This window comes from Pteropus vampyrus, unplaced genomic scaffold (assembly GCF_000151845.1).
Source record: "Pteropus vampyrus isolate Shadow unplaced genomic scaffold, Pvam_2.0 Scaffold147, whole genome shotgun sequence".
In the NCBI taxonomy this organism is placed as follows: Eukaryota; Metazoa; Chordata; class Mammalia; order Chiroptera; family Pteropodidae; genus Pteropus; species Pteropus vampyrus.
The window spans coordinates 1,522,645-1,535,718 of NW_011888928.1; the positions used below are offsets into that span (position 1 = coordinate 1,522,645).

Below are 13,074 nucleotides of genomic sequence, written 5' to 3' on the forward strand. Positions count from 1 at the left end.
TTACATTCTTTCCTTTAAGAAACAGAGCAGAGAAGCAGAGGGAGTATAGCAGCTTGCAGGCTTGGCAGTAGTGACGTTCCCTTTCCCCGGGTGATTAGTATTTCTAGCAGTTTGAGGTTAAAGAGCTAATTCCAAGGCAGAGGCTAGGGAAATAGGTGTTGAGATACCAAGCAGCAGGCAGAGTTCACAGGCTCTGGGCTGCCTTGTTTAGAGGTAGATGCTGCTTTAACTGTAGACGTATTTTTTTGGTTTTTTGGCACGTTAACAGCTATTACTTTCTGAGCACCTACTCTGTACCACCCCATGCTAGGCACTGTATGTAAATTATTTTTAATCTTCACAATCATGTTACGTGTGTATTCATTCAGCAAATTTTTGTATATGTGGCAGATGCAAGGTACTGGGGTTGTAATGGTAAGCAAACACACAGCCTTTCCTCTTGTGGAGATTACACCCTAATTGGGTAGATGACCAAAATAAATGTATTGGTAATGAGTCCTTTGAGAAGAAATATATCAAGGATCTAATTTAGATTGGAGAGAAGGTCAAGGAAACAGCATACAAGTTGAGCCATGTATTCCTGTTTTATTGGTAAAGAAATTGAGGTTTGTAAGAGGTAAAAGGATCTGCTTAAAGCTTTTCAGCTTTGCAGGTAAAATGTTAAGGCTGGAATCCCAACCCATCCTACTAGCATTAAAGCCCATGCTTTTCCCACTATGTTATGCAGCCTCCCCAAAGACAGATAACGTGCCACAAATCTTAAGCAATAGGATGGTGTTAAGGAAGGACCACTGGACTAGAGAATCAAGAGAAGGACCTGGCTACTAAATACTGTGCTACTAGCAACTTAATATGTGACCATTCTGAGCCAGTATAAAGAGAAGGAAGTGATTAAGCTCCTTGAAGCCTGAAGATACTGGTGGGCTAGGATTTGAATTCTCCATAGGAGCACATACAGCTGGCTGAGGTACAGTATTGTGCAGATGAGGAGCTGGTCAGGGAGTGCTCACCTGGATTCTGTTTGTTTCTACAGAGATTATGCTGAATCTGTGGGGCGGAAGGTGCGAGACCTAGGCATGGTAGTGGACTTGATCTTCCTCAACACAGAGGTTTCACTCTCACAAGCCTTGGAGGATGTTAGCAGGGGAGGGTCTCCTTTTGCTATTGTCATCACCCAGCAACACCAGATTCACCGCTCCTGTACAGTCAACATCATGTTTGGGACCCCACAAGGTATGGAGGCCCCAGAGGGTCAGAATTCCAGAGGTGGTCACTAGTCCACTAATTTATGCCTTACTCAGAACAAGCAGGTGTTGGTCAAATGACTTGTATTTCAGCTCACATATGGTAGGGCCCTTTGATAAGTGCACTGGAGGAGACTAACATAATCATTTACTCATCTGATTTTCTTTTAATGGATAGTTATTGGGCCTGCTATAAGACATTGTATTTAACCCTTAGGTATATATAGTGGTATGCTGGCAAATGTTTAACAATCAGTTCTGGGTGGGGAGATGGCAGTAATGTGGTTTATCTAGCATTTGCTAATTTGCATGGTGTAAATACCCTCACTGTGTCCTATTTCAAGCCACCAACGTGAAGTTACTTCAGGGAGAGTTGGAAAGAGGTGCATACAGTCGGCTCTTGCCAGTGAGGGGTTCCAGCACACCTCTGGTACATACTACACTAAGTGCAACAGAATCCTAGCTTTCACCAAACTTTCTAATGAGGGACAGAGAATACAACAGACAATTAGGATACTGTTTGTAAGTGTGCTAGAGAAGTAGGCAGAGGGACCGTGAGGATAGAGAAGAGTCTCTGACCTCTTAGAGACCTAGGGTAAGTTCCTTGAAGTCTTTCCCTAAAGTGGCCTTTTTAGTACTTTGCACCCAGACTATTGAGACTCAGCAAACTGATGCCCTGCTTACTGCACAGACTTTTCCCTTTAGTCACCACATTCAGGATCTCTATATGCCTGACATTACACCCATATCCATAAAATGAATAAGGCTCTCCAGTGGGTCATTTGTCTCTCTGAGGAATAGGCGTCATGAGGTGTGTGGACATTTATATAAAGTTCCGAGGAGTCTTCTCACCACTCTGTAAGCCATGTTGCCCAAGGGGAGGAGAGGAGGTTATTTAGGGCCAAGTTTGGTCTTAATCCACGACCTTTGAACTGATGAATTCAAAAACAGTAGATCAGCTCTATCCTGAGAAGCACAGTGGAGAGCCAGGCTTTACAGACGGGCTTTTTGATCCCCTGCAGCCTACCTCCCGCGGTTATTCCCCACGTGGTCCTTCTGACTCTGTGGGAGACTGTCATGTTTCTTTGGTTTTTACTACAAGTCTGTGATCTAGGAATTCCTCAGAGAACCAGCTCTTTACAAAGGTGTGTGTTCCCCACCACAGAAGTCCGTTCTCCTGTCTTCCCAACTTCATCTCCTACCCTTCCCCATCCCCCACCCCAAGGCTTTTTGTCACTGAAATGATTTTCTTGCTGGTTCGAGGTTAGGGAAAGCTTGGCAGAGTCTAACAGGTGGGTACTGAAATCTGTCATGGGAGAAAATAACTCACGTCATCCCCTCCTACAGAACACCGCAACATGCCCCAGGCAGACGCCATGGTGCTGGTGGCCAGAAATTATGAGCGCTACAAGAATGAGTGCCGGGAGAAAGAACGTGAGGAGATTGCCAGACAGGCAGCCAAGATGGCCAATGAAGCCATTCTACAGGAAAGAGAGCGAGGAGGCCCTGAAGAAGGAGTGCGTGGGGGCCACCCTCCAGCCATCCAAAGCCTCATTAACCTGCTGGCAGACAACAGGTACCTCACTGCCGAAGAGACTGACAAGATCATCAACTACCTGCGAGAGAGGAAGGAGCGGCTTATGAGGAGCAGCACCGACTCTCTGCCTGGTGAGCTACGTGGCAGGGCCGAGGTGAAGTTCTGACTCTGCATTTCTCTAATCCCCAGGCTCTGTTGGGAGGGTGTCAAGCCCAGGGCTCTTTGGGGCGGGTAATGGAAGTGAGCCCATCCCTTGGGTTTGCCCATGGGCCTTCGTGCCGATATAAGGATAATTAAGATTTGGGCACGGAATTCTGATACCTGAAGTTAATTCTCATCCCTAAAGTTAACAGACTAGTGATGCTGGCTCCCTGGTAACCAAGGTGGATGCCCTTTTTTCTTTAAGTAGTTCTCTGGGGAACTAGGCTGTCTTCTGGAGATAGCCCAGACCATGAAGTGACCCCTTTGGAAAATCGATGTTATAGTCTTTGTACTGTGTGATTGATGTGATCAGTGATTGTTGTTCTTCCCTGGGCTGCTAAGCCTCCTGCCCATGGTAGGTACTTTCAACCAGATACCTCCTCCTTCTGTCTTCCAGGCCCGATTTCCCGCCAACCACTCGGGGCGACCTCGGGTGCCTCGCTGAAGACACAGCCAAGCTCCCAACCGCTCCAGAGCGGCCAAGTGCTCCCCTCTGCTACACCCACTCCAGCTGCACCCCCCACCTCCCAGCAAGAGCTTCAGGCCAAAATCCTCAGCCTCTTCAATAGCGGCACGGTCGCGGCCAATAGCAGCTCTGCATCCCCTTCAGTCGCTGCCGGAAACACCCAGAACCAGAATTTTTCCACAGCAGCAAACAGCCAGCCTCAGCAAAGATCACAGGCCTCTGGCAATCAGCCTCCAAACATTTTGGGACAGGCAGGATCTGCTCGGAACATGGGCCCCAGGCCTGGGGCTCCTTCCCAAGGGCTCTTTGGCCAGCCTTCCAGTCGCCTGGCACCTGCCAGCAACATAGCCAGCCAGAGGCCCATGTCTTCCACGGGTATCAACTTTGACAATCCAAGTGTACAGAAGGCTCTGGATACCCTGATCCAGAGTGGCCCTGCTCTCTCTCACCTGGTTAGCCAAACCACAGCACAGGTGGGGCGGCCCCAGGCACCCATGGGATCTTACCAGAGGCATTACTGAGGCTCAGTCTCTCAACTACCCCCAACCCCCTCATCCCTGGCCGCCTCCTACCTATTGCGTTTAAATAGAGTTATTGGAGGATGTTCTCTGCGCCTATCCAGGTCCACATCGAATGTCATAAGTTTCTACCACCTGCTCTCTTCTGCCCAAGGCTGTGTTACTTATTCCTTCCAGAGTCGAGAGTTTATACTGCATTTGGGGCTGTATTTTTGTTGTTCTTGTTGTTGTTGTTTTTGTTTTTGTTTTTTTTTTGTAGAAAATAAATATCTCTGGGGTCACTTGGGTGGCAGTATAGGTGTCTGGGCTCAGTTTATATTAAATGGGTTTCTCTGGTCTCTGTCAGCTGGATGGAGGGGAGTGCCCCAATTGGCTGAGTTTGGAATGGCATTTTCATGTCAGTAGCCACTGCCTTTGTTCATTTTGAACCTACCAAGGTTTTCCAGCCTCGCACAGGCCAACCAGAGCTCGAGCTCCTGCCTACAGCTCCTGCCTAGGGTTGCATAGTAGATTGGGCTTGGCAGGCAGGGCGGCGTCCTGCCCCACCCCCTATGTTGGGGGATCTGCTTGAGGATTCATAAATCGGCTTCCCTGGAGTTGTTGAGGAGTGTCCGCAGCCACGGAAACAGGTACTTTTCTGCATGACCCAGGGTGGTTCATTTTGGATTTTCTCTTTTTTTTTGCTTTCATGTCATTGGAGGATCTCCAATGGACTGAACAGCTCTAGTCACCAGCAGTTTAACACAAACTGTGACTCTGGGCCCCAGCCACTCTACCCCCTTAACATTTGTCAGCCTCTCCTTCTCCAGCAGTAGTTTCGTGGAGTCAGGATTGAGACGGCAACTCTGGACTCTGGCAGTGAACACCCATTTTTTTAGCGATTATTTTGAGCTCTTGGCTCAAAAATCAGGCTCTTGTTTTCATCTGGACTCTTGTTCTATTTTCTGAGTAGCAGGAGGTAGGGACCATTTTGGTGTCAGACTTTTGGTAGCTGGACATGTTCTTGATATAGGCGACTGTTCATAACTTTTGAGCCAGAGAGAGATTATTAGAGGGAGGACTAATGGCTGCTGCTCGAAGAGCCCAAGGAAACTACCCTCTCCCTAGGGATGGTGCTCATTAGAGCCCTGTGGATCGCAGTCTCAAGGGACCCCTGGCAGGGACAAGGGAGAGCAGTAACTTCAGCTGGGTCCCTGCCAATGGCAGAGCAAACAATGGTTTCAAAACCTCAAGGTCCCCAGATGGCAGCGTTTTATGTTCTGACCTGTTTGTGTTATATAGTGTTTTTTTTTTTTTCTCTTTGGAACTCTTGTGTTATTAATGAGATGAGATGATTACTTTTTAATTAAAATGAAAAAGTAAAAGCTGTGTCATCTTTTTTGGGTGTGACTATCTATCTGCAGGACCTGACGCGGCCTTCCTGCCCAAGGTCGGAAAGTGAGGGTTCCTGACGGAGCACCGACTGGTTTCAGTCTGCATGAGGCCTGCCCCCTCCTGTCCTCAGCCTGTGTTCAGGCCTCAAAACCTCTCTTAAAGCCTAACTTTTCTTTCACAGCTCACCTAGTTAGAAGCTTTAATAACAGTTCAGAGCAAAAGCCTGCTGGCAAATTGTAATGCTGTGTTACACATTCTTGTTTGTGGTAGACTTCCAGTGTGTCGGCAGGCTTGTCCTCTTATTCTCGGAAAGGGAAACAGGACCATGAGGAGGCCATTTCTGGCCGATGGCCAGTGGAGTAGGGCACTCCTGTTTTGATTTCATCTCAGTTGCCACCGTCTGTTCTGCCCGTTATGCAGGAAGTTGGCACAACCATAGTTACAGAAGCTGTAAGAACCTTGGAGAGCATTTAATGGCCTCATCAAGAAACTTGGGATGGGTGTGGTGAAGTGACTGGCAACAAGGCCTCCAAGTAGGGTAGGGACCAAAAATGCAGACAGCACTGAACCTGACTAGTCAGTGCTCACTACCTCAGAGGAGATGTTAGTGCATTGCTCCCTCTACCAGCCCCTGCTGGCAGTTCCTTTGTCCCTCTAGGACAGCCCCAGGACTGTCAGTACACTCACGAGACAGCTAGACCTGGGTGACCAGCCCATCCCTCTTCTGTCAGTGAAGGTGTTTCTGGGGTCCTCCTGGAGAGCAACCTTGAGTATCCCTCTTCCCACCTACTGATTCTTACCCTTTCATGTGTCCCAAAAGTACATCTCAGGCTGTGAAGGGTATAATAAAATTATTTTTATTGCATTTTGTGCAGACGGGAATCTAAAAAATACAGTAAAAGCTGTAAAGCATTAAATGGGAGCATTCAACAATAAAGGAAAGAACCAACCCTCTCCTTTTCATATTGGCACAAAAAACACAAGATCAATACTGAGGCAGAATGCGGAATACTGAAACACTGAAAATTAAAGGCAGGCCTAATAATAGTAATAAATACTCTTGATTTGGTTTGCAACCTCTCCTATTTACAAGGGTTTTCAACTTAATTGCATTGCCCTGCACGGAGATCGTCTAAAACAAAAGCAACACTAGTTATCACTACAAGGCTATTGAAATATTGCACTCGGAATAAAAGTCACTTGGATGGACATGAAACATCTAGCTACAATGATTGTAAAGATAATTTGATGAATGACGTGATAACATTCATAACAAATATTGCACATGTAGCACAGAAAACTTGGGTTTTTGTTGTAGGATGTTCGTTTTCATCAACGGAAACTGCTCTTGCCAACCAGACAGTCTGGGCCCAGATAGTGCAACTTTGGTTCCCTAACTGATAGTGATACAGCCTCCTCCCTCTCCTGCCCAGCCACCACTTGAGCCCAAAGGCTTGGTTGGGCCCCTGGAAGGCTAGACCCAGCCATGATTCTCAGAGGTCTTTTGTAAGAAGGTGGTAGCAGGGAGGGCTGGTGTCTAATATCTCCAACTTCCTGATTACCTCCTGGAAGAATCTCTCCAGCCCCCTGATCAAATCTCAGAAGGGCCTTGGCTTAACTGGCAGATGTCAAGACCTACCTCCAGCCACACCTGACCCAGTCTAGATGGCATCAGCTCCAACTCTGGCTTGGGCTCAAAAAGGAAAAGAGATGGTGAGGTCACAAGTACCCAATAGCCCCAGCTCAGGGACGTGGGCAGGATGTCTAACTAGGTGTAAAAGTCAGGGCCCTGGGGCTGGAGGTACTGTACCCAGTCCCAGAGGGCGCTGGAACGAGCATGCAGTGCCTGTCCCCCTTAGTAATGTGCCCTGGGGGAAGGGAACCTGGCCGATGTGCCTTCTCTAAGAATAGAGGGCACCTCTGACCCGGCTGGTGGAGCAGAAGCGCCAAGGACTGGAGTTGGAGAAGCCAAAGGCCTTGGGTCCCAGTTGGAGGAGGGCAGAGAGGCGCTAAGAACAAAGCACATGGCGATTCCAGCCCTCCCCCAGGCCCAGGTGCCTGGGAGACGCAGCTAGAGGCCGCTGCTAAGCAGCGATGCCCGCCTCGGGACGCGGAGAAGGTGGCTGAGTCCCCGAGGCTGGAGCTGCCAGCTGCTAAATGGGGACGGGCGGGAGCATCAGGGGCCGCGTGGGGCCTCCCCCGTGGGCAAAGCCCCCATACCAAAACCTCCCCTATCCTCCTTCACCTGTCCCAGGGAAGAAATTCCGGGGAGGGGACGCCCTCCAGCTCCCTGATTTCAGTCTTTGGCAAGGAGCCACAGGATAGGGGGAGCAGGCGACAAGCCTACTGAGGAGAGACGCCTGCTCCCCCAGCGAAGGCACCGGGGCGGGGCTACCCGGGTGGGGCGAGGCCTCTCTCCCTTGTCCCCTGAGGAGCGCCCACCCCCCAACCTGGCCCCAGCTTGCACAAGAGCCGAGGAGACGAGGCTGCGCGCCTCTCTGCAGCCTCAGTGGAAGCTCACATCCGCTGGGAGGCGAATCCAGGAAAAGCTGGACACTCGTCTCACCTCATCTCCTAAAAGAACTAGAGGGAAGGGTCGGAAGCCAAGGGCGCGCGGAAATAGCAAGGAGGCGAGAGCGGGGCGGGGGTGTCGAGGGACCAGGACCACGACTCCCGCCTGGGCCTAAAGCACTTTTGCTCTCAAACTCTCGGACGTCCAGGAAATCCCAGTCTCCCGAGGCCTCCGCCGCCCCCGGGCGCCCCCAGCGGGGGCGCTCCACAGCAGCGAGAGAAGTCCGTTGCGCTTCTAGTCACAGAAATATGGGGACGTTAAAAATACACGCGATGTTTCCTGTACACTATGTATAGGCTCGGCCGGCCCGCGCCCGGAGGCTCCGTGAGAAGGGGCGGCGGAGAAGGCCAAGCGCAGCCGCCCCACTCGGCTCCCGCGCGGCCGCCAGGAGCCGGGAGCGGTGCGGGCGCAGCGCACAGCAGGACCCACCCCGGCAGGGCGGGGCGTGGGAAGAGGAGAAGGGGCCGCGTGGACTACCTAGGGGTCCTCATAGCCCCAGCTCCTCTCCACGCCTCCTCTCGCCCTTTATTGCAGCTTCTCCAGCGGGGCGAGGCCCGGCTTAGAAAAAGGGCAGCGCAGCCGGTGCGACAGAACGGCGCGCGCCAGCTGGGGACTCGGGGCTCTCGTCTCCGCGTGGGGGGGCGGTCCTCTCCGAGTCAACCCCGATGGACGTGGTCTCCGGGCTTCAGGCGACGGGGAAAGGGGCCAGGGTGCGGGCACAGGGTCTGTATGTAAACGGTGACAGCGGCGGGGGGCGCGGCGAGGGCTCCGGGGCCGCGGGCCGGGCGCGCTAGGGCCCGGGTGGCAGGTCCTGGCTCTCAGGAGTAGATGGTGATGACCTCGCGGCCGCCGCCGCGGACCAGCATCACCCGGTCCAGGTGCTCGGTGAGGACCTCGAGGAACTCCATGTCTGAGTGCCGGTCAAGGAGAAAGACCTGTCCCATTCCCTCCCGATGGATTTGGGTCGCGTTGGGCTCCCAGGGAATGCTAGACCCGCGTCCCTGTCCGAGGTGCTGATCCTGAAGCCAGACCTGATCAGCTCTTCCATCCCAAGGCTAGGGACCAAAATGCACTGACCTACACCTCCCACTTCCCCTCAATTTTAAGTCCAGGATACAATTTTCATCACCGTTGCGGTTGCGGGGAGGCCCAGGCATGTTCAGCAAAACAAGTTTGGCATCTCGGGATTTCTTCACGATGACCTCGTTCAGCCGCACGGCCGTGTGCATGCGCCGCACGTTGGACTGGTTCCTGCGGGAGGAAGAAGGGGAGGAGGGCGCGTGAAGCCTGGGAGAGGGGAGAGTTGGGTCCAGGTGCACTGGGCTGCTGGGACCCGATCCTTGCAAGCCAGGGACCACCAACCCCAGACCTCTCCAAGCTGAGCTAGTCAGAGACCCCAGAAGTCAGGGGCATAAATTGAAGGTTCGTGGTAGAGTGAGGTAAGTAAGCGACACTGACCAACCAAGGAGAGAGAATAAAAAATTCTGTAGCACTTACAAGTTCTCCCACTCCCTTCAGGAAACACAAGAGAAGCAGAGAGGAAGAAAAAGAAAGGGGTCAGAAAAAGCAGGAGTGGCTGGGTACATGAGCCAACATCATCCACCCTGACTACACACTGGCCCTGCTCTCCCAGCCTCCGCAGGCTTCACCTTTCCACTGTCTGCACCTGGGAGTTCTGACCCTTAGCAATCAGGCCAGATCCCCAAGTCCTCAGATGGGGAAACCAAGACAAGGTCTGGGCTAGGTCTTCCAACTGCCAACCCAGGACACCTTCTGCCCATTTGCTCAGCCATGGGAGCAAAGACTCTGTAGGCTCACCCCAGACCCCAGCCCTTAGCCCCCAGCCCGTACGGCTTCATGCTGAAGAAGTCCTTGATGCCCTCGGAGGAGACAGGACTGGGCCCCTTATTCTTCTCTGCCACCGACTTGTCCTTGGTCCAGGTGAGATGCACCTTCTCAGGATCTGCCTCCCCCTCCCCCTCAGGCTCCTCCCCAGGGGATGGTGAGCTGCTGGGGCAGCTGGGAGCACTCTGGTCATGGATCAGCTGCACCTGAGGGATGAACAAAGGAGTGGCACATGACCCCTTTGGAGGCCAAAATTCTGCTCCCACTGGCTGGGGCCAAACCACCCCAGCTTCACACCTCTTCTTCTGGTTTCTCCTCACTGTCACCGGCCGTCTCTTCTGGGACATTGAGGCGGAGCCGAGTGTTGGCTGGATTCTTTCTCCGGATTGAGCCACGAGACTCATCTGTGATACTCTGGATCTAGGGAGAAACAAAGGTTGGTGCCAGCTCTGCTGGGAGTCATCACCCATGCGTTGCAAAGAGCTACCACCAGAGCTGATGTTCAGCCAGGATGCACACTTTCCGGAACTGTACCAACGTTAACACACTGCAGTGCTTCCATACCAAATAGCTATTGCCTCACTGACCTGGCCACTGCAATTCCTCTCCAAAACCCCTCACCTCCCTGCCATCTGGCAACCAAAGGATTAGCATGTGGCCCTGCAGGGCTCCACCTTAGCACTATGGTCCAGTGTCAGTTCTGATTGGTCAGTGCATACGCCATTTCTTATGATTTTTGCTATCACCCCTGGATAACATCCATCTTTCTCAGATCAAAGAGGAAGCCATCAGTCATCCTCCTGAGGATCTATCAAACACTATCTGAGAAATATATTATCCACACCTGGAAGACTCATCAACCATGGTCTGTCACCTTCACCTATAAGATCTGCCATCCATTCCCCAGGCAACCTGTCACTCATCTCTGAGAAATTTCTATCCCCAGCCCTGAGGTACCATCATTCATTTCCCCAAGGAGCCCACTCCCTGGGGAGGGACTTTTATCCAAACTCCAGGACACTAGTGGTCCCATATTACCCCTACATAGGAGATCTTACACCCATACCCCATGGGAGGCTCATCATCATTACCCCTGAGAACCCATTCATCACATTCTTGGAGGTTTACCCCTAACTCCCACCATCAGCTACATCCCTAAATATCCATCTGTTACCCACTCTCTGAGGAGCTGTCACATGATCCCTTGTCTCCTACACAGGCAGCTCATCCATCGTCCATACGTATTTAGGATCCCTATTCTCCCTTGGGCCCCAGAAGTCATACACAGAGGGGAATATACGTCACCCATGCCACAGCCCCTCTGCATCCGGCTGGGGGGCGTGCTAGGTGAAGTTCCAATATGTAACCCCACTGCCAGTGAGCCCAGTGCCAGGAGGAATAAGGGTGATGAGTAATGCTCTAGGTGAGGATGACAGTGCCAATGGCCAAGAGTGCCAACCCTGAGCAGACCCAGAGCTGGCAGCAGCTTGAGGTTCTGAGAGCCCAGCGAGGGCAACCTCACCTCCCGCTCCCGCTCGTTCTTGGTTAAATGCATCTGTTTGAGGATCTGGGAACGCTGCTCCATCACCAATGTCTTCTCGTAGGTGTAAGCTGAGATGTCACTCTCATGCTGTAGGCAGACAGGGAAGAGGGAGGGGTGAGGGGGCATGGGAGCAAAGCATGAGAGCTGAGCTCAGGTGCAAGGCTGAGGGAAGGGAAGCAGGCCCCCTTCCTTCTGCCAGCCTAGCGCTTCCCTAGCCAATGACCTAGTTTAATCGACAATTGTCGGAGGCAAGGATAATGCTCCTTGAAGGCAATGGATCTCATTCCCTCCTCAGCCCAGCACAGGACCTAGCATATGAACAGGTGAATGAATGAATGAATGAATGAATGAATGAATGAATGAATTACCTGCATGAATAGAAAAGAGAAGAAATTAAAAAGGAGCAAAGAGATGAATGAATACATACATGAATGAATAGATGGATGAGTGAATGACTACATTAATAAACATATGGGTAGATTAGTGAATACACAGAGGGATGGGTGGATGGATAAATAAACTGAGGGTAATAGATGGATGAGAAGTTATATAGTGTAATCCTAGAGCAAGCCTGCCTGGCTTTGAACCCTGGCTCTGCCACTTAGTGTGTATCGTTGGGCAAATTATTTAACCTTTCTGTACCTCAACTCCCTAAAATGGAAATTCTAATGATTGTATCTATTTCATTAGTTGCTACGAGAACCAACATATATAAAGTACACAGAACAGTGCCTGACATATCATGAGCAGTATTAGACATGGCTATTCTTAAAAAAGAAGAGAGGGAGGGAGGGAGGGAGGGATGGATGGACGGACAGATGTACAGACACTTGGGTAAAAGTGTGAGAGGCTAAGAAGTGGATGTGAGGGAAGGGATCCATAAGCTGATGCGAGGGAAGGGATCATAAGCTGATGGTTGTTGGGGTTCCCTTAATTGGTGCTAGGACAGAGACGAAAGGGGGCCAAGTGGGTGGGACTCCGAAACTTCAGGGGTGACTCCTGGGCGCTCACCATCTCCACCACCTCGACCTCTGCAGTGATACGTAAATGGTACAGAAATGTGGTCAGGTCCTTCTTCATCTGGATACTGTTGTCATCCATCTGGGCCACAGTGAAGATACGCATCTTGCATTTCCGCCAGACCTAGAGGGGAGAAGGAGACCCAGAAAGGTCCAGCCCTGATGCAGTGAGGAGATCCAGAGCCAGAACCTAGAGAGGACCTTGTCCCTCTCCCTTCCCACCCACCTTGCCACACATACATGCAGACTCAAATCCTCGACCTCAGTGGCCACTCCCTACAAAAACTCCCCTGCAGGTGAGGGTCCCCCATTAACGTGTCACTTGCTTGGGCTGAGCATTGCTCTCCTTTACAAGGCAAGGACACCTGCAAGGGAGACAGTGTCAGTTCCTAACATCAAAATAGAGGAGGTGATCATATCCCTTTGCCAGGAGCTTACAAGGAGGCCGGCCCTGGCCAGAGCCTGTGAGCCTCGCCCACAGACATGTGCACATGCACACACACACACACACACACGTACACACACGCACACACACGCACACACATACACTCGCCTTGTGATGCCGCAGCAGGAAGGGCAGCAGCATGAGCATGCCTCCGTCGTGCACGATCCACCAGACGTCGATGCTGCCCTCGGAGAAGCGCTCGGGGTTCCCGGGAAACATAGAAACGTTCTTGGTGACCAGCAGGGCCAGGTGACCAGCAGTGGTTTCCCGGACCAGCTCTAGGGGAGGCCAAGGAGAAGGTCAGACAGGA

General features: G+C 51.7%; 2 protein-coding genes across 2 annotated transcripts in view; one reads left to right on the forward strand and one right to left on the reverse strand.

Annotated features, from left to right (window-relative positions):
• Nucleotides 1–4,872, forward strand: part of NCOA5 (nuclear receptor coactivator 5) — a 28,659-nt gene extending 23,787 nt beyond the window's left edge. The window contains exons 5-7 of the mRNA XM_023536043.1: nt 938–1,233; nt 2,592–2,912; nt 3,380–4,872. Of these exons, the coding sequence (XP_023391811.1) occupies nt 938–1,233; nt 2,592–2,912; nt 3,380–3,969 (1,207 nt within the window). The 3' untranslated portion in view covers nt 3,970–4,872. The remainder of the gene's footprint in view (nt 1–937; nt 1,234–2,591; nt 2,913–3,379) is intronic.
• Nucleotides 4,873–8,506: 3,634 nt separating this feature from the next.
• The window catches only part of SLC12A5 (solute carrier family 12 member 5), a 34,668-nt gene continuing 30,100 nt past the window's right edge, over nt 8,507–13,074 (reverse strand). Inside the window, exons 18-24 of the mRNA XM_023536044.1 lie at nt 12,873–13,040; nt 12,312–12,443; nt 11,280–11,387; nt 10,055–10,177; nt 9,764–9,963; nt 9,030–9,163; nt 8,507–8,822 (exon numbers count right to left, since the gene is read on the reverse strand). Of these exons, the coding sequence (XP_023391812.1) occupies nt 8,731–8,822; nt 9,030–9,163; nt 9,764–9,963; nt 10,055–10,177; nt 11,280–11,387; nt 12,312–12,443; nt 12,873–13,040 (957 nt within the window). The 3' untranslated portion in view covers nt 8,507–8,730. The remainder of the gene's footprint in view (nt 8,823–9,029; nt 9,164–9,763; nt 9,964–10,054; nt 10,178–11,279; nt 11,388–12,311; nt 12,444–12,872; nt 13,041–13,074) is intronic.